The 19,450-nt window shown below is 52.7% G+C and overlaps 7 protein-coding genes across 7 annotated transcripts; 4 read left to right on the top strand and 3 right to left on the bottom strand.

Annotated features, from left to right (window-relative positions):
* The first annotated feature begins 210 nt into the window (after window positions 1-210).
* Window positions 211-3,226, top strand: DACRYDRAFT_118423 (uncharacterized protein). The gene is made up of 2 exons (XM_040770578.1): window positions 211-568; window positions 620-3,226. The coding sequence occupies exons 1-2, from the start codon at window positions 493-495 to the stop codon at window positions 3,094-3,096; spliced, it is 2,553 nt and encodes an 850-aa protein (XP_040625486.1). The 5' UTR covers window positions 211-492; the 3' UTR covers window positions 3,097-3,226.
* Window positions 3,227-3,622: 396 nt separating this feature from the next.
* On the top strand, window positions 3,623-4,573 carry DACRYDRAFT_101689 (uncharacterized protein; the record flags this gene model as incomplete). Its single annotated transcript, XM_040767577.1, has 4 exons — window positions 3,623-3,729; window positions 3,780-3,947; window positions 4,003-4,199; window positions 4,257-4,573. 4 exons carry the CDS (start codon window positions 3,623-3,625, stop codon window positions 4,511-4,513), a joined length of 729 nt encoding a protein of 242 aa, XP_040625487.1. The 3' UTR covers window positions 4,514-4,573.
* Window positions 4,574-5,055: 482 nt separating this feature from the next.
* Window positions 5,056-5,966, top strand: DACRYDRAFT_17806 (uncharacterized protein; the record flags this gene model as incomplete). The annotated part of the gene is made up of 4 exons (XM_040771309.1): window positions 5,056-5,165; window positions 5,222-5,386; window positions 5,435-5,634; window positions 5,695-5,966. 4 exons carry the CDS (start codon window positions 5,056-5,058, stop codon window positions 5,964-5,966), a joined length of 747 nt encoding a protein of 248 aa, XP_040625488.1.
* Window positions 5,967-6,568: 602 nt separating this feature from the next.
* Window positions 6,569-12,266, bottom strand: DACRYDRAFT_118425 (P-loop containing nucleoside triphosphate hydrolase protein; the record flags this gene model as incomplete). The annotated part of the gene is made up of 21 exons (XM_040770579.1): window positions 11,815-12,266; window positions 11,132-11,763; window positions 10,997-11,069; window positions 10,650-10,943; window positions 10,383-10,605; window positions 10,203-10,338; window positions 10,111-10,156; window positions 9,908-10,066; window positions 9,497-9,859; window positions 9,401-9,449; window positions 9,096-9,349; window positions 8,781-9,045; window positions 8,644-8,731; window positions 8,509-8,586; window positions 8,078-8,459; window positions 7,968-8,031; window positions 7,710-7,915; window positions 7,652-7,657; window positions 7,524-7,603; window positions 7,352-7,471; window positions 6,569-7,304 (listed from the first exon to the last, which is right to left on the bottom strand). The coding sequence occupies exons 1-21, from the start codon at window positions 12,214-12,216 to the stop codon at window positions 6,569-6,571; spliced, it is 4,656 nt and encodes a 1,551-aa protein (XP_040625489.1). The 5' UTR covers window positions 12,217-12,266.
* Window positions 12,267-12,846: 580 nt separating this feature from the next.
* DACRYDRAFT_110501 (uncharacterized protein) lies at window positions 12,847-14,041 on the bottom strand (the record flags this gene model as incomplete). Its single annotated transcript, XM_040769063.1, has 4 exons — window positions 12,847-13,253; window positions 13,335-13,536; window positions 13,592-13,756; window positions 13,808-14,041. The coding sequence occupies 4 exons, from the start codon at window positions 14,039-14,041 to the stop codon at window positions 12,847-12,849; spliced, it is 1,008 nt and encodes a 335-aa protein (XP_040625490.1).
* Window positions 14,042-15,344: 1,303 nt separating this feature from the next.
* On the top strand, window positions 15,345-16,240 carry DACRYDRAFT_17808 (uncharacterized protein; the record flags this gene model as incomplete). The annotated part of the gene is made up of 4 exons (XM_040771310.1): window positions 15,345-15,451; window positions 15,502-15,663; window positions 15,718-15,914; window positions 15,972-16,240. The coding sequence occupies 4 exons, from the start codon at window positions 15,345-15,347 to the stop codon at window positions 16,238-16,240; spliced, it is 735 nt and encodes a 244-aa protein (XP_040625491.1).
* A 492-nt stretch (window positions 16,241-16,732) lies between these two features.
* On the bottom strand, window positions 16,733-17,466 carry DACRYDRAFT_110503 (uncharacterized protein; the record flags this gene model as incomplete). The annotated part of the gene is made up of 4 exons (XM_040769064.1): window positions 16,733-16,821; window positions 16,870-16,912; window positions 17,033-17,209; window positions 17,353-17,466. 4 exons carry the CDS (start codon window positions 17,464-17,466, stop codon window positions 16,733-16,735), a joined length of 423 nt encoding a protein of 140 aa, XP_040625492.1.
* Window positions 17,467-19,450: the final 1,984 nt, after the last annotated feature.

Consider the following 19,450-nt stretch of genomic DNA (forward strand, 5'->3'; position numbering starts at 1 on the left):
TCAGGAAGCATTCAGGGCTGCGGACAGACACCAGATGGACTTTTTGGTGGACAATCCGTCTAATTAGACCCGATGACACACGCTGTCCAGGGGTCTAGTTAGACCCCTAAGTGATGAGGACCCGGTGCCGAGTCCAAGGGACTCAGTCCCTCACCTCCGAGGCGTGGACGGCTGTCCCGCCTCTTCCTCCTCCTCTTCCTCCTCCTCTTCCTCCTTCTGTTCATCTCTCTCACACTTCTGTTCTTGCGCTGGCGCTCTTTCGTATTCCACTTTATCTGGACATAGCCAACATACCAATTGATATTGGTGTATCATATCAGTACATTGCCCTTCGGGCGGTGGGTCAGCACGGTCTTCGGCTATAAGGCATTGTACAGCCGACCAGCACCGGTCAATATCAACCCAACAGTGCCGAAACTCGCCTCAACTGCTATAAGTTAACTCTGAAGGAGCGACGACGAAGGCAAACTGCTTCACCCCCAGATAAGCTAGATGATTGGAATGCGTCGACGGTCCGTGCTCCCTCCCCCGACCTCGTCGGGTCAGGTATTCGACCCTCGTCCTCCCCGTACGCCTTCCTTTCTCACTTCTGTAATATTCTTACTGACCCTACACATAGCTAAAAACTCCTTGTTCTGGTTTCTTAGTCCTGCTCCTCGAGTGCACCGACCCCGTCCTCGCATAGAAGAAGCAGAGGGTGAAGAAGTACTCGACATCTCCTCCTCGCATACGCCTAGCGAACCAGCGGACAGAGAAACCAGAGAAGTAGAAGAGGAGAAGGAGAGACGTAAGCTGAGGGAGGAGGCAGCAAGGAGCTTAGGCTGGGGCCCGGAGGATGCTGGCGCGGGTGTGGCGGTCGTGGAGGAGGGAAGTTTCTTGAAGATGGGCGAGGTGGAGGAAGAGAAGGCGAAGAGTAGGAGCAAGAGGCAGTCTATCCAGGCTCTATTCTTGCCTTCCCGCTCTCCCGTACCCGCACCTTCTCCCTCCCCTGGTCCGGTACCCTCCTCGACGTCTACCACCAACTCTCAACGAATCCGATCCCCCGACCCGGTCCCTCCCTTCCCCTCCCCACTCGGCGCCTTCACAACCCTCTACTCCTCTTCGATCCTCTTCCCTCCTGCTCCCGGATTTTTCGGGTTCCGCAAGCCCCGTCCACGGCTACTACTCCTCTCCCCACAAGGCTCCCTCCACCTCTTCCCCGGCCGCTTCCCCACTCAAAAAGAGAAGGAAATCTCCCGACTCTCCCTCCACCCCGGGGGGAATATCAGCGCCATCCTACTCGAAGGCGGACGGATGAAACAGCAAGAACATATGCTCCGTGTCGAGGGCCTTTCCCCCGATGGGATGAGGGAGACCTGGGTCTTCGCCTGTTTGTCGAAGCAGGAGATGGGCGAATGGATACGGGTGGTCGAGCGCTTCCTCGAAGGGGGCTCACTTCTCCTTCCTGCAGCTGCAGGGGGAAGGCTGAAGCAGGATATCCCAAGCCCGGCGGTGAGCTACCCGAGCGCATTCGCGCCGCTGTCCCCTTCCATCCCTGAAGCCTCCGAACCTGTATCCCAGTCTCCCCCAACACCCCCTCGCGTGCCTGCCGATTATCCACCAATGCCCCACCCACCAGTAACAGCGCTTCCCTTCGCCCCGAAGCCTTCTCCTAGGCCGAGCACGGACCCCAGCAAGCACAAGAGCTTCATCGCTGGTCCGCCAACTATCGACCCCAACCGGCGTCGGCCCCCTGTCGTCCCCTCCCCCTCTCTTCCCTCTCATCCCGAATCGCATACCCAAGACCTTGGCCAATTAGCCCAGCTCGGCCAGCACCCATTCGGCGCCTCCTCTACCTCACTCCGCGACCGCGAAATCAGGGAAAGCCTGCCTCCCCTCCCTCCTCCCCGCCGGCCTAGGCCGGGTAGTATCAGCGGCCGCCCGCTGAGTCCCTCGCCAAGCACATCGAGCGATCCCTTCTCTAGCTCTCCACTCCCCTCCCTGCCCGCGGCTCCCAAAGAGTCACATATCAGCACGTCCACACATACTCACTCTCCTCGCCGTCGAACACCAAAACGGCCCAGTACAGCCCCCAGCTTGGGCAGCCCATCTGGTACATCTAGCCCTCTTCCGCCCCTCCCGCTTCTACCTACGAATTCCGGTAGCCTAAAACGCAGAAGCGGTACCCTTCCACCGCTCTCCCCCCCTCCCAACCACCCCATCCCCGCTTTACCAACCGAACCGCCCCTAGTCGAGCGAAAGAAACCCGAGCGCAGGGTCTCAGCGTTCGCCGCTCTCCCCGGTCCACCAACGACGAACGGCACTGGAGGGTACATCAACGGCACACGGTCGAGACCGGGCAGCGTGAGCAGCAGGACTGTGAGGCTGTTGCCTGATATTCCAGCGCAGGAGCTGGTAGGGCTGGGGATCTCGAGCCCAAATCTTCAACGGCGGATGACTCCCCCTCCCCGGCCGCCCCCAACTACCGCTCTCCCTGCATTGCCTGTGAACCAACCTGCTCTGGAGAGCGAACGCCCTGGGGGACTCAGTACAAGGGAGAGGAGGAAGGTACAGAGGCACTGGTCCATGCCTGCTACGACTACTATGGCCGAAGGCCCGTTTGCCCTCACTTACAGTCAGGGAGAGAACATCGTAGGAGACTCTTTGGGGGTCACTTCAGAGCCGGTGGAGGATACACTTCGCCCCTTGCGGGAGACTAACAGGACCCGGAGCACTGCTACTCTGGCCGACTCAGGGGAGAAGATCAGCTCTGACACGTCGCGGAAGATGGGTGAGAGCTTTTTTGACCATTCTCCAGAGCTGGACCAGGAAGAGTTTGGAGAAAAACCTCCCAGGGCGAGCTCCGTACTTTTGGGGGACGACGCAGACCGGTTTTGGAACGATGCCACCGTATCCAATCGTCCTGGCTCTGAGATTGAGAAGGGTGTTTCGGGCGGTGTTTCGGGCGAACGCTGCGAGCACCCGCGTCAGGACTCAGTGGAGATGGCGAGCACCAGCACTAAGACGAGTTTCGAGGTGCAGCCGGTTTCCTATGGCACTGAATTCGAGCGTTTGGAGATGCAGCCTGCCAAGAGTTCCGAGACTGTTACTGAATGAAGAAGGTTCCAGAACAAAGAACTTGCTGATATGGCATTTATGATGATGATCCGGCATTGAGGCTGTAACCGGTCAAAACTTGCCCGCTGTTTTTTATGTTTTGCTTAACGATATTTTGCATATTTGCGATCCACTGTATTACTCCCTCATGACGTTTCTGTTGTAGCACTTCGCCTCGTACACTGCAATATACATCGTGTGACACGTGATCTGTCATCGCCAGTTTGCCGTAGTGTGTGAGCATATACCGTTTTGAAACCGAGAAGCCTCCTTCTATAGGGGAGGCAGAGGGGGAGTTTGATGAATGAATACATCACGTGTCCTGTGATCGGAATTAGCGCAGGCTATGTCAAAAAAGGCAGTCCCCATGTCCTGTATCAAACACTCTCCTGGCCGTGCATCTCGATTTCGCCCATAGAGTTACCACCGAAGCTATGAGTGCACGAAAATGCATTGTGCTGCAAGGTATAAAGGGCGGCTCTGTGCAACCTTCACCGCCAGTCATCCAATCCCACCCAGTATTACAATGCTCGCTGCTCTCGCTCTGCTCGGTCTCGCCGCCACACCCGCGCTTGCAATAAGCATGCAGCTCATCCTTCCAAACCCGAACGTCTGGACGCAGATGAGCTACACGTAAGACGATGTTTCTGAGCGCCACGTCCTTTCTGACGCGTTGTTAATAGTGTCACTGTGCCCGCTACGTCGCCGGCGAATGGGACACAGGGTCCTATATACTTCCTCGGTGCCCTTCAGGGTTCTGGTGGCCATGGCATGCTTGCGCCGACGTTGCAGTGGGACGAGAAACCTGGTAATGGCTTTGTCAACCCTAACGTCACATTTTCGAAGGCTTGGTGAGTCTCACGCAAAAAGATCTCCTACCTTACAGAGAATTTACGCCGGGAACAGGTACACCGCCCTTTGGATGGAGTGTGCTGACGACGCGAGCGACTGTGAGCCTGTGACCAGCGAGGGTCTTTACGCGGACCTAGGCGTCCAGATCCGGAGCACGGCGACGTATGACAATGGCTTCTGGACTCAGAAAGCCGAAGTCATCTCTGGTGGTGGTCGGGGGGTATCAGTCAACCAGACGATCAGTACTGCTTGTACGTTTCTTGCACCCTCCAACTGAAGCACTTCTCCTGATTCAAAACCGAATGTAGTGTCCTTCGACACGCAAAACAGTAACACCAACTCTTTCCTAATCGAGTCTTTCGTTCCTGAGTCCAGCGCCTGGAATTTCAACGTCACATTCACCGACATCTCCCTCACCGCGCAGAATAGTACCGGCGTAGCATCCCTTTGCGGAGGCGCAACTTCGCAATCGGACGGGAATGGATTTATTACCATTAATGGGTTTGAGATGTCAAGTGACGGCCTCACCTGCCACTGGGATAGCATGACTCTCTCTCCTCCTTGAAACGACTCGCTATGAGATAGTGACATTCTCTATATATATGTACTTTACAAATAATAACTCGCAACTCATTGAAGTATTTCCTGTCTCGAGGAACAGCGCCCGTTGCTGTCAATTCCCATTGCAGAGTAACGGCAGACGAAATCTAACCAGATCTCACCTGGCGCATGAAGCTGCAGCGCATATCCTCGCCGGACCTCGTAATCCACCTCCAACGCGCTACGGTCTAAATCGCGCTCATGTCCATACCAAGCTTCTTCGGAGTACCCTGTGCGTGATCTACTCTTCTGAGGGTTTCATATTGTCTCCGCAAGTTCGGGCTATGTCCTGAACAGCAACGTCCATGGGAACAGCTTGCACCTCTTTGCAATATTTGCTGATCAGTTCAAATATTATCGAGCTTTCTCCTGACCGTCCCGAAGTCTCGGTCATGCCGTATGTGTGCCATTCCATGCGTAACCGCATGCGCTGTACCCCTACTCTGACGCACTATAAAAACGGCGTGGTGAAGACCAGTTGTTCTAGTCAATACGCCACAGTACAGTATGTTCAGCACTCTTCTTGCTCTCCTCGGTCTCGCTGCTACACCAGCACTTGCAATCAGCCTCGGGCTCCTCCTCCCAGACCAGAACGTTTGGACACAACTAACCTATACGTGAGTAGTACGGCGTTGAAGGCCTGCATCTTACTGACACTTTGCGTACTGAACAGCATCACTGTACCTCCTCCTCCCCCGCCGCCCGTCATATCAGGTCCTTGGTTCTTTTGGGCTGGTTTCGAGCTGCCTGTCGGCGGTGTCCTTCAGCCCGTTCTGCAATGGGGTGAGGACCCTGCCGATGGTTGGGTGAACTCTGACGTGACCTTCCCCAAGGAGTGGTGAGTGTTGTGCATTCGTGCTGCTTTAGATGCTGAAGCCGATAACAGGTTCATGGTTCTTTGGACAGTATGCGATCAGGATAAAAACAACGACCAGAGCGCCATCAGCCAGGGTGTCTATGCGGCCCAAGGTGCTCAGATCTTGAATACGGTCACATACGACAACAACGGCTATTGGACCCAGACAGCGGAGGTCATCTCTGGGGGTGGTGCAGGAGCATCCGTGACCCAAACCATAAGCGCTGCCCGTACGTTCTTCATCTCTTCTACTTCATCATGCAGTATGACTGATTCAAGACCAATTCTAGAGTACTTTGACACAGCTAATATGCCCGCGTCCGGTGCTAACGCCTTCGTGATCGAGTCAGAGCTCACTGGTGGCCAAACCGGCGACTGGGACTTTGACGTTGAGTTCACCGACATCTCCATCACCGCGATGACAAACGACGGCGTCTCGATGGCTTGCGGCGAGGTAAATTCTCGCTCGGACGGCAACGGATTCATTACCGTAAACGGTTATTCACTATCGAGTGACGGCCTGACTTGCCATTGGGACAGCATGACTCTGTCTCCTCCCTGAACAATTTACATTACCAGCATGTTAAAAACAACCCACATTTCCTAGCTTACAAAATCGACACAATGTTACATTCGAAAGTAAATAGATCTGCCAAGTTGGTTGCATCATATTGAGGTCATGTTTGTGATGCCCAAAGGTTTTCGTTTGCTCAACTCTCTTCCTAAAATAAGAACTGTATACCATACGTGTCGCTTGGCGCTGGTAGGCCAACTCAGGTCCATTGTCCCCTTCAGTGACGCGGTACACTAGTATCGTCCGGAGCCCGACTCAGCCATGTCGTGTGGTTTTAGGGCCTCCTGTAGTTGTTTTGCATATGTGGCCGTTACATGTCCTCAACCATGTTAGCGACTCAGGACTCGATATAAATAATTGGTAACCACTGCAACAGTGCAAATGTCCTATCAAACACAGAGTCCCGCTCCCGCTACTGCTGTCCTGGTGAAGTCCGCGATGCTCGGTCGGTCTGCACACGGTCTCTAGGGGATAGACTGCGCACGTAGTCACTACATCATCCCTCTCGAAGCAAAGCTGTTTCGAAGGGAGGATTCACTCCTGTTGTCACCGAGACATCACATACTTCAGCTTGGTCAGACCGCAGGTGGTCAGACTGCAGACTTCCGAGCCATGCCCCATAACTGTTTATCGACACTCTCCTCCACGAGACTGCGAAATACTCCGCCGTCTATTTCTAGCAGCCTTGTCGGTGTGTCGAACTCCACAACTTTGCCAGCATCAAGAACCATGATTCGGTCATAGTCGGCTATGGTTTGCAAGCGATGCGCGATGGTTAAGCGTGTGACATGCTTTAATTCGGATCTAATGGATGCTTGGATCACACCATCAGTCGCAGCATCTACGGCGGCAGTCGCTTCGTCGAGAATAAGAACTTTTGTGCCACGGACAATCGCTCTTGCCATAGCAATGATCTGTCTTTGTCCAACGGAGAAGTTGCCGCCACGGCTGGTCACGATCGAGTCAAGTGTGATTGCATCCTCCGGGTTCTCTGTTCGGAGACTAAAGAGCCCTGCTGCTCGGAGTGCGTCATTGAGGACATGATCGTCACACTGAGAGAAAGGATCCAAGTTTGACCGAAGACTGCCGGACATCAAGGCAGGGTCTTGGGGGATGATCGTTATGTTGGCTCGAAGCTCTTCGAGGTTAATCTCATTGGTGGGAATTCCGTCGTAGTATACGACACCAGTTGTGGGTATCATGCGCAGGAGAGACAAAGCGAGAGAGCTCTTGCCGCTTCCTGTGCGGCCGACTATACCGATTCGCTCTCCGGATCTGATTTCGAAGCTGAGCTTGTCCAGCACAGTCGGCCCATCCTTGGAGTAACTATAGTTCAATTAGCAAACGAAAAGGGGACAGTCTTGTATGCATACCGAGCACATAGATTTTCTACCTTCATGGAGCCAGACGACGGCCAGTACGCGGGCGGCTTGCCCTTCTCGGTCGAGACAGGCTCTTGCTCAATGACCAGGTAGTCAACAATGCGTTCCAGGCTATTACCTGCAATGAGCACTAGGCAATCAAGAGATCAAGACGATAGCTGACCTGTTCGCTGCGACATCGAATTGGTTGAGATTCAAAATCCACGAGAACGTCATTCCAACCATGCCAGCACTCATGTTCAACTAAGTCAGGTTAGAGTGCTTCCCTCCCCGGCAAAGGCATGAACTTACACTAAACTGCTCATGGCATGAGAACGTGACGGATACCAGGCCAGGAGAGTGTGCTTACACCGATATTACCCGCCCCTACATAGACCTTTTGGTACACCAGGTATGATGCTAATGCCGCGGAGAATAAACTACCCAGTAGGACAACTCGAATGGAAATCCAGCCGTCGAGATTGTAGAATGTCCTGGCCGACTGGGAGTACAAGTCAATTCTTCTCAAAAGCTCTGCTTCGAAAAAATGCTCGGCGCCATATGCGCGAAGAGAGGCTGCAGCATCCGTCATGAGTTCCTATCAAAATGGCGTCGCATTATCACGCACTTAAACCAGCAATGGCGGCACCAAAATGACTGTATAGAGGAGAGCGTCGATTTGACATTTGGCGCTACGGAGTGTGAGAAGCGGATCTGTGCTCCACGGCTATTTCGTACCTTGATGGCAAGTTGAGCGGCGCTGAAGATCTGTCCAAGACAGCCCCCTATCACGATAACGCCTATACCAGGAATCGTGAAGACTGGAGAAAAGTAGATCACAGCGGCGAACTTGGTAACCATCGTCCACGTCAACTCGATAAGACGCATGGAGATTTCGGCCAGTGGTCCGTCCATTTGTCGCATGTCCTGAGTGAACCGCGACACAATGCGTCCCACTGGTGTGCTGTCCAGCCAACGAAGAGTGGATCCGAGCATGGCATGTACTAGGCGATCATGGATTTTCCTGGCAGCCCGAATAGTGCCATAATTGAAGGTGATGGACACAGTGATGTAAAGGCTTACATAGCCAGTAACAATGGCAGTGTACACGCCGATGTAGCTGTGCAAGATTCGGTCAAAATATTAAAACATGACCAACGTGCACTCACTATGGCACATTGACTACGAAGCCCCCAGCGTCTTGTCGTACATACGCAGAAGCCCATACACCAAGCCACCAGGTAGCGCTGGACATTCAACCTGTTAGCGTATCCGTCAAGATGGGGCCCTTCGGACACACTCACAGATTCTGCGCCATCTCTACAAAGAACACACTGATGAACACGAAGGCCCAGAAGCCACCTTGGCCAAAAGAAGACAAGAAGATATAGACTAGATGAGGGATTCAGTTTCAGCAAAGCCTCCAAATGCTACCACCCACGGGCTTTCCAACTCAGGTGACCCACGGCTGTTTCCTCGGCCAATACAAGTTTACCATCTGCCTGTTTCACTCGTTTCTCTGTCCTGTCCAGGTCCTCTTGCTTCCGTGCCTTTTCCAATTCTCTGAGGCTTTCCTCCATATCTTCACGCAAATGAGCATCATGGGAAAGGACTTGCTCTATGCTCCCCTGGCCGATAACCTTGCCATTGATGTCGAGAGATATGATATTTCCTGCCACAGGTGCAGCAAGCGCTACGTTATGAGTCTAGTCGGGCAGTGAGCAATATCGGACAGATGTTTGGAAAGCATACACACGACAAGGAGAACAGTTCGACCCTGAACGAGCGGACCCCGGAAACATTTGTCCACGATCCATTTTGAAGTATGGACATCCAGGGCAGACAGGACGTCGTCGAGTAAAAGAACCTTCGCACGGGAATAGACAGCACGAGCCAGGGTAACTCGTGCTTTCTGGCCGCCAGAGAGTGTTAACCCCTTCTCGCCGACTTCAGTTTGATCACCGGCATCGAATAATGCTAGGTCATGATCGAGCGCGCATTGCTCAATGACTTCGTACTTGTTAGACCTAACTGTGTAAAACTAGGAGAGATATCTCGCACCGCTGTTATACCGCTCTTCGTCAAAAGGCTCGCCAAATATGATATTGTCCTGCGTCATGTTAGAACGGTGAACAGCCCCGGGCAGTGATAGATCACCCTAATCGTCTCGTTCTGCACCCACGATTCCTGCGCAGCGTAGGCAATGCCCTTCTCGCGTGGCGGATGAAACCACGCATCTGGCCCCGATGGCTGGAAGTGCATCTCCCCCAGTAGCGCCATGAAGATCGACGTCTTACCCGATCCTGTCGGTCCTATGATCAAGTTGATAGTGTTTGGCTTGAAGACGAGGTCATCCAGATGTAGACGGAAGTTGCGTCGACCGGGAGTTGACACGTGGGGCTTGATGTTGTGCCAGGTGAAAGTTGCGTTGTGGAACCCTACGACTTCGGGCTCAGGGGGCCCACGGGCGATAGCCACCGCCGCAGCGCTGTCTGAGGTGTAGCGATCTAGTAGTTCGGTCTGGGGCGATTGAACAGAGTCTTCCGTCATTGAAAAAGGTGAACGGACCTTGTGGAGGAACTCATTGATGCGATCCAATGACACCCAGCCGGTGACGATCGAGGGGATGCGGGAAAAGCAGAGGAAGATCTGGTAGCGCAAATTGTCGAAGACGACGATGCTTGAGAATAGTTTCGACGCTGTGAGCTCATATCCTAAGACGAGGGACTAGAAGCTGTCAGCGTATGTTGACGAGGGAGGGCGCAACATACGTAAACAGCAAAGGTGAGGATCATCGCCACGATAGGTATGACAAAGCTGGTCTCTGCTTAGCGCCTCAACTGGGGGAGAAATCACGACGCACTTCAAGTTGGAATGGAGGACATCAACGATGAGCGCCTGGTTGACATATTTGAGCTCTTCGCCGCGCTTCTCCGCGATCTGGGTCTTCACTCGGCCCTCCCAGCCAAACATCTTCACCATGCGCAAGACGTTCAGCGCTGGTCTCGTCAGCCTCGTCCAAGCCGATGAGGAGGGTGCGTACTCTCGGAAATAGCCTGCACGCGCGCGTCCGTGCGCTTCATCCGTTCCGTCTGGATGGTGTGGATCCACCGGCCTACAATCCCAGGCACAGGAATACACAAGAGCATGAACGCTACGCCGATGACGGCTGCCCAGCCAAGGATAGCGTACAGGAACCACAGGCTTAGGATAAGCTGGAGCGGAGCTTGGAGAAGGACAAAGAGGAAGTCCCGGGCACCCATCACCTTGGAGTGTGTTAGATGTTTCCCGCATGAGGGTGGGGACGCACGTTGCCCAGATCCGTTCCGATCAGAGTGTTGATCTTCCCGACAAGGTGCGAGCTCTCCTTTGTGCCCTGGACAGGCTGAGCTCTTTGCTTCCCCTTGTCGATCAAGGCGGGCGATGATCGGGAATTGTCCGTCTGCGTCCCTACAGTCGTCTCTTCAGCACTGGGCGTGCTCTCCCCCGAAATGGCCTCCGAAGAAGGCGCAGAGACAGAGGGCTCGTCAAACAACTGGATCCTGAGTGAATGCTTGAACAGGAGCTGCATGAGCACGCTCTCCAGCTGCACGAGTAGGCGCGTCTGTTTTTGCGTCGGTTGGCTTCGCCTTGCCTTGCAGTGAGCGGGGTGCGTACGGTCAGGAACAAGTACGTCTGGTAACACATCGAGTGAAGCAGGGGTGTGCCCGCAAGAAGTAAGATCCACACCCTATTTCCCATTAGCATCCCCTCAGAGCAACCCCGACCAAGCGCATGCATAAGCAGACGTACCAAGGCCTCACCTCCGCCGAACCCGGGTCCTCGACGTATCCCAACAGCCTGTTAATAGACACCGGGCCGAGGAGGACAGTGCACACTCTGAGCACGAGGCAGAGGGCCATGGCTAGGAAGCCCGAGGCCCATATTTCCGCCACACCCCAAATGATGTGCCTCTCCTTCAGTCCCTGGGCGCGCCGGCTCTCCGGGTCGAGGCGGGGCATGGCCCGGCGGGAGAGGTACGAGGCTTGGTCGTAGTCGGCAAGAGGGGGGAGATGAGCGAGTTTCTCAGGATAGAGGGAGGCAGCGACGAATATGGGGTCGAGGAAGGACCAGAAGAGGACCGAGAGAGGGGAGGCGACTTGTTCTGGGTTCGGGGGGGTTGGGTGGAGAGGATCGGCAGGAGTGTAGAGGCGGGGCGTGAGGAGGGGGAGTAGGACGGCCGTGAGGGTGAGTAGGGTGCCGTTGGTGTAGAGGAGCCAAGGGGGATCGGCGGGCGTACCGCTGAACGTTAGCAAGGGGAGGAGATCGCGATATCCGAAGATGCTGAAGCAGGCAAGAAAGAGCAAGGTCGTGTGTCGCCGGCAGTGTTGGCGTCCTACAGGACCTAGAGCGAGAGAAAGGAAAGAGAGGACGGTGCTGTACGCCTTGTAGGTGTTAGCTCCTACTGAAGACGGCGGGGAGTGAGTGGGGCGTACGTATGCTACCCCCAGGCCGACCTCTGTCCACTGTTCATCCCCCTTCCCCCATTCTCTGACAACCACCGCACCCGTCACGCAGAACAGCGCCGCGCATCCAACAAACTTGAGTCCCATCATCCCATAGATCCCCAGCCCTCCACGAGCGACCACATGCGCCTTGACCCTGTCCGCAAGCCCGGTTGAGCTCCCAGGCAGCTGGGGCTCGTACACCGTCGGATAGGGGAGCCGTCTTTCTACGCGCACCTTTACAGATCGGAGATAGGCAAGCGCAGTCAGGAAGAGCAGGAGGAGGGAGACGCAGCAGAGGTAGAGAGGTATGAGCCTCAGGTCGAACCACACGTGCGTGTCCATCGGAGAGTCACCAACCTGCAGCTGCAGCTGGCTAAGGAAAGAGTCCATCTTGAGAGAGACGGGAAGTAGGAAAGATATCTGCAGTGATTGAGGATATGCATATTTAACCTTGTGGTCGTACATAGCCAGCAGCCAGCGTCGGACAGTCCGTTATCGCCGGAGAAGTCCAGCGTGCGAACAGAGCACAAGAACATTTGTATGGCATATCCTTGGTGTACGGAGTAAGGTCGTACGACTCTGATTGCCCATTTGCAGTGGAATTGGGAGTGCATTCAAAGATATGTATCGATATTGATCTTGTTATCAGCACACCGCATGGGTACATCGTTCAATCCAGTCCTACTCGGTCAAAATCCCATTCCAACCGACACTCGGTATCATCTTACACCATACATTACACATATATCAACATCAATATGGAGATATAACACATATTCGTAAACATGTTCACCGTTCTCTTCTCTTCCTTGTCGAAATCGCGCACTGGTCAGCTCAGACGTCCAATTCCTTTCTATACATTAACAAAGGGTAGTATCTCATGTACCGCTTTCGCACTTCGAGCCGTTTGTCGCAAGTCGTACAAAGTCGTTCTATCCCCATTTTACTCCCCCTAACCTCATTAATATTATACCCGGCCTCGCCCTTCTCCTTCCAAGAGGATACAACCTCCAGAACACACTACCGTTCTTTTTTCCCCTCCTCTTTCTTCCCGCCCCTCAGCTCCTCCCCAACCCTAGCCCTAGCCTGCGCCAGTGCGATCCCCAGCTCTACCCTCCCCTCTTCAGGTAAGCTAAACGCCTTGAGCAAGCTAAGGACGTCCGGTTCTGTAAGGAGGAGGTAGGGTGCTATCGGGTCTGGGTCTGTCTCTTTGGAGGAGGGTTTAGGGGGGTGTTTGGGGGAATGGGTTTCTGATGCAGGGGAGGGAGAGGTCGAAGCTATTAGAGCTGTTGGAGCGGGCGAGAGAGAGGAAGAGGAAGCAGGAGGAGAGGGGAACCCCGCATAGAGCTTATCCAACAACGGCGACGGGGTCTCCACGACCATATGTGCGCGTACAAGTTCCTCCAAATAGCTTGCAGCGCGCCACGCTACCCAGGCCAGCCCACCACACAACCCAAGCTCAAGTCAGCCAATATCCCCTACATGCAGCAGCAGGAGCAGGGACGCACAGCGATAATGACCCCAGGCGCGCCAAGCACAGTAGAAGAAGGGGATGTTAGGTATGACAGGGACGAGTGCGAAGGGTGCTGTGATGGGAAGGAAGATGAGGTAGATGAACGTCCATCGTCTATGTACTGGTGCGCGGTGGGAGACGAGAGATCGGAGATGTTCGGTCGGGGAAGGGAGGAAGGAGGGGTACAGCAACGAGATCTGTTCCCACTTAAGTACGGAAAGCGGGAAAAGGGAAAGGAAAGGAAAGACGCACGGTCCGCGCTTCTCCTCTCGCTCGAGCAGCACGTAGCGCTTCCTCCCTTTCTCCTCTCCTATCCCTGCCCAAGCTGGGCCCGAGAGCAGGCTCAAGACTGCTCAAAGCGAGCTCTTCGAAGTCTATCCTGCGGTGTATTGACTGACCGGCAGAATACAGCCTGTACTAGGGGTATCGTTAGCCTCTTCGGCGGTGTAAAAGGGGTCAGTGGCGTACCTTCCAACTCCTTGGTTCTGCACGTCCAAACCCTACCCAAGTGGTTGTCGCTGTCCCCAGTGCACGATGAAAGAGTGCTCTTGCGCGTGCTGTGAGTCCTCCTTGTGTACCTGTGGTGGATGAAGATTGAGTTGTGTGTTGTGTATGTGGGTAGTAGTATATGAGTGGAGTTAGATTTCCTACTTGTTTTGTGAGAGGGAGTGCTATGAGTCGCATACTTGCACTGGAGGGCATCGTAGTACACAAACCTATGAATGGGAGGAGGGCCGCGTCGACTTCGGGAGTAGCACGTGGAAGTAAGGGATCGAGTCACGTGATATTCCGGGAAATCACCGCACCGAATACTGAGTGAAAGAGTACTGCGGGGTATATAAAGTACTCATTCACTGTTTCACCTCATGCAATGTATCGTATCACCCCTCACTCTCACACACACCTCTGTGACGGTGATTTTGCCCAAATCCTCACCCCACGCACGTGACGCGGGAGCTATGGAAACTGTTCTTCGGACCCTAGCGCAGATCTCTCTCATTAACCATCGTCTTACTCCAGGGGAAACGGTGAACATGGAGTGAAGTTCTTGTCTCATTCTGCTGTACTCTACTTGTAACGGCCTATAGACGTACTAATCGGGGCGGAAGACGGGCGAGAGCTTTTTTGAACACTCTGCGGAGCTGGACCAGGGAGGATATGGGGAAAACCTTCCGAGGCCGTGCTCCGTACTTTTCGGGGACGACGCAGACCGATTCTGGAACGAAGCCACCATATCCAACACCCCTGCCTCTGAGATTGAAAGGGTGCTCCGGACGAACGGTCCGAGCCAGGAGTCTAGGGAGATGGCAACCACCAGCGCTAAGACGGGTTTCGAGATGCAGCCAATTTCCTATGGCATTGAATTCGAGGAATCAGAGATGCAGCTTCCAAGAGCATCGAGACTGTTACTGGATGAAGAAGAGAATTCAATCATAAAAAAAAACTCACTGAATATGGCTTTATGACGATGACCCAGCACTGAGGCTGTAACCGGCCATGTACTCAAACGTTTCTGACTGGTTTCTGACTGGTTTCTATGCCTTGGGTCACATATTTGTGATACGCTATTTGCTTATTTGTGATACACTGTATTGCTGCCTTCATAACTTTTCTGTTGTAGCACTCCATCTCGTGCACCACAATTTACATCGTGTGACACGCGTTTCGCGCTCGCGGGGAGGCGTCAAACGTAAGCAAATACCATTTTGAAACTGAGGAGCACCGTTTTGATTCCACACGCAGAAAGGAATTTGATGAATGAATACATCACGTGTCCTGCGATACATTCGGGAAGACGCGGGTTATGCCAAGAATGGCAGTGCCCATGCCTCCGAACGCCTTGTGTTGTTATTCTGGGAGCTCTCTTCTACCCAGTATCTTGATTTCGACGGCAGGCTCACTCAAGCTATGTGTGCAAGAATATGCATTGCGCTGCAAGGTATAAAGGTCGGCTGTGTGCGACTTTCACTGCCAACAATCCAATCCCACCCAGTAATACGCCACGATGCTCGCTGCTCTCGCACTGCTCGGTCTCGCCGCCACGCCCGCGCTTGGAATCAGCATAAGCCTCATCCTCCCTGACGAGAACGTCTGGACTCAGATGAACTACACGTAAGACCAGGTTTCGGAATGTCACGCCTTTTCTGACGCGTTGCTCATAGCATCACTGTGCCCCCTCCGGTGCCCTCAGGTGTGACACAGGGTCCTTGGTGGTACACCGCTGGCCTTCAGGCACCTGGTGGCATGCTTGCGCCGGGGTTGCAGTGGGGGGAGGATTCTGCTGCTGGCTTTGTTAACCCCAACGTCACATTCCCGAAAGTTTGGTGAGTCTCGCGCGAAAGGATTTCCTAGCTACCGACAACTTACGACGGGAACAGGTCCATGGTTCTTTGGACGCTGTGTGCTAACGACAAGACCGACTGTCACGATGCGATCAGCCAGGGTGTTTACGCGGACCTAGGTGCCAAGATTCGGAACACGGCTGTGTATGACAATGGCTTCTGGACCCAGCAGGCTGAAGTCATCTCTGGTGGTGGTCGGGGCGCATCAGTCAACCAGACGATCAGTGCTGCTTGTAGGTTTCTTGCTCCTTTCAACTGAAGAACTTGTGTTGATTCAGAACCGAATATAGCGTACTTCGACACGCAAACTTTGCCAGCGCCTGGCACTTCGTTTTTCCTTCTCGAGTCTGCCATTACTGGCCCTCAGTCCAGCGCCTGGAATTTCAACGTCACCTTCACCGACATCTCCCTCACCGCGCAGAATAGTACCGGCGTAGCATCCCTTTGCGGAGGGCAAACTTCGACCACGGACGGGAATGGATTTATCACCATTAATGGGTTTGAAATGTCAAGTGACGGCCTCACCTGCCACTGGGACAGCATGATTCTCTCTCCTTGAAACGGCTCGCTATGAGATAGTGATATTCTATATATATATGTAATTTACAAATAATGGCACGTAATTCATTGAAGTATTTCCTACAGTATCTGATGGGGAACAGCGCCTGTCCTTGCGATCAATAGTAACATGTGGTATGGAAAGTCAGAAGGGACAGCCCAGGATGGACGCGTTGAAATTGCATGGGTCCAAGGAGACCCAAACGGGTCTCAATTATTTTTGTCATTTATGTAATCAATCTGGACTTAGTCAGCATAGCGAGTTAGCTGAATAACCGCAGTTCTAGTACTAGTACTAGTACTATAGTACCAGTACTTTGAGGACAGAAATAAATATTTTTATACAAAGCGTGCATTATTGAATTGCTGAGATGGGAAATGATAGTGGTGTGGTTGTGTTTGTTACTCAAATGGCTCTCACAATGAACATGGTATGGGCATCACATTCAATTCCAAGCACAATGAGCATCTCTAAAGCTATTGCATCATCCCATTACTCCCCCTTTGGCTTGAAAGAATTGATCAAAGTGGTGAACACTTTGACTGGGCTCACACCATGAGCCAGCCAGATGATAGAGAAGACTATGAAAGTAGTCAGAAACATAGATGCTGTTGAAATGAGATACTCACTGAAGCCCGCCAGTATCTTCCACTTGTTTTTCAAAACAACAGCCTTAAACTCGTCAGCCACCACCTTGCTCACCACTGCACACACCCAAACAACGAGCCCCAACAGCCTCATCAGCCCTATCCACTAAAAGTCCTTGTATGTATGCTGCCTCCACCATTTCACCAGATCCTCTGCACATGCCTTAGCATCAGCATCAAGGAAGCCATCCTTCATGCCTTGAATGTGGGTGCAGAAGACATCCCACATGTGCAAACCAGCAGCAGAGAGCTTGCTGTACTTCTCTTTGCAGGATGGCTCAAAAGTCTTCTTGCCAGCAGTGGCAGCACCATTTGATTTAGTCTGAAGAAATCATCAGCCCTTCACCAGGGTAGTGAACACAACCACCAGATGGTGGTTGTATGTGTTCTCCAACAGGTAGCAAACACAACCACACAAGAGTGGTTGTGTCTATCCTGCCAAAGAGCACATCAAGTGGTACTCACCTCCTTCCTCCCCACTCTCCCCTCCTCCAGCTCCTCCAACTCAACACCCTCCTCATCCTCTATGCGTGCAGCCCTCCAAGTGGCCACCAGATGCTCTCCCTGCATGCACAGCATGGTAACAATACCATACTCAGCATGCATGAGGCAATGCCAAGACAGCTGCTGAACAACCCCACCTCTGGTGGGGTGTGTCAGGCCAGTATTCCCACGGTTATTTTTGGGCCTTAGAGACCATTGCACAGCACTACAGACCCTCACAACGCAGGACAATGCACCCCAGCAATGAGTCTTGACTCCCACTGATATTTGGCATAGCAACTACTACAATTTCCCAAGCAACAGGACCCCTTGGATATTCAGCATGATGACTGCGGGTTTCCCCTGCAACAGGATTGACCCACATGGATATTTGGCATGCCAATGCCTGCCTAGGAGAGGTATCCAGAGACCGGATTAGTATAGAGTATGGCTTTTAGTAGCTAGTATAAGTAGTTTCCAGAAACTCCTGTATCTAGCTTATTCTGCCCCTTTTCCATTAGACTTATACAGATCTGATTATCCCCATACTGGATAGGCAGCATCATCTTGACTTAGCATATTTGACTTGACTGGATGTACTCAACCAGATGGAGACTGACCTCCAAATTATTACAGACTGACTTTTGGTAGCTCAGCTACAGGCTTGACTCCCACCTTTCTACTGACTTTTCCCTTCTCTCCCCTCTTTCCCTAGTGAGTTCTTGCACACCACCCATCAGACCAATATTTTGGATACCTCTTGGGTTGGATCACCATGTGGCCTCATTGACCACCAGCTCAACTTTGCCGCCCATATTGCTTGTCTTCTTGCATTGGTGCAGCTTTATGCTAGCAAGGGAGCCTGTTGAGCTGCGAGATGGGACCTTCTTGCTGTTGGCAGCCTTGACATTGCTGATGGTTGCCTTGCTCAGGCTCAGCAGGACCTGGTCTGCATCTTTGCTGCCTTGGGAGATGAGGGGCAAAGAGTCAGTATCTGAGTCCAAGTCCATATCTTGTTGTTTGGAGGTATAACTGTTGGCAGTATTAGGGAGATGATGGTGGTTTGTCAAGAAGAGCATTCCATCTTGAGTTTAGCTGTAGCATGGAAAACACATGGCCGGATTTCCGGGGTTGTTCATCTGGTCTATTCTGACTGCCACCAAATAGGAGAACTCAACACAAAACCTACTTAGCTCTGCATCAGTCCCCCAAGTAACATCAAAACTAGCTCAGGAGATGCAGGACACTTACCAACAACTATTATCCATCTATGCTCAACAATAACAAGTAATTTAAAAAGGAGAGTTATCAATAATTGTGGAATTGGAGAACAATAGTAGCACAGGAGATAATTATCCCTGAGGTGGGGTAACACACAAGGTACACGAGGTGGCAAAGTCACATGGTACACCACCTTCTATGCTGATGTATCAGCTGCTCCATGCTTCACTCCCCTCCTTGCACAACAACCACATCAATAAACACATAAACACAACATCCAGTCCATTGCACTCTAGATACAATGGCAAAATGCCTTCACCAGACTCAGGTAAGTCTCCTCACTTGACTGAGTTGGAAAGCAGGCTGAATCTCACTCAGATGATGATCCTGGATGGCCATCCAAGGCCCCACCCAACTCATATCCAATCAAGAGCCTTGTCAGCTCATATGGTCACCCAGTCTCTTCTGTATCTTGTGAGGATTTAGTTGTAAGAGAGGCAGGAGGAGAGGCTGGAGCACCAGGTAGCAAACACAACCACACCACTTCTGCTGCCAAGGGTGGTGGGATGGGTGGTAGAGATGTGGGAGGGGAGAGGGTGAGAAAGGGTAAAAAACACAACTGTTAGGGCAACACAGGCTGACTAAGTCTGCTCACCTAAGAGTGCCAAGAGTCTAAGCAGGCAACAAGGAAGTGGAGTAGACCTGATGACTAAGACCTATCTACAGTATAGGTACCTGTGGATGATCCTAAGAGACCAAGTCTGAAGAGACAGTCCCCAGGCAGAGTAGGCCTTATATTTATACCTCTGTGGTGGAACCTGCTAGAACATCTTGTTTACTCAGCCTAGGTCAGGTGATC

This window comes from Dacryopinax primogenitus (genome assembly GCF_000292625.1).
Source record: "Dacryopinax primogenitus strain DJM-731 SS1 chromosome Unknown DACRYscaffold_18, whole genome shotgun sequence".
Lineage (NCBI taxonomy): Eukaryota > Fungi > Basidiomycota > Dacrymycetes > Dacrymycetales > Dacrymycetaceae > Dacryopinax > Dacryopinax primogenitus.

What these genes read in the sequence shown, in the direction of transcription:
- DACRYDRAFT_118423 (XM_040770578.1), top strand. Translation starts at nt 493, where the DNA reads ATGATTGGAATGCGTCGACGGTCCGTGCTCCCTCCCCCGACCTCGTCG. An exon ending in ATTCGACCCTCGTCCTCCCC is followed by an intron (nt 569 to 619) that starts GTACGCCTTCCT and finishes CCCTACACATAG; the next exon opens with CTAAAAACTCCTTGTTCTGG.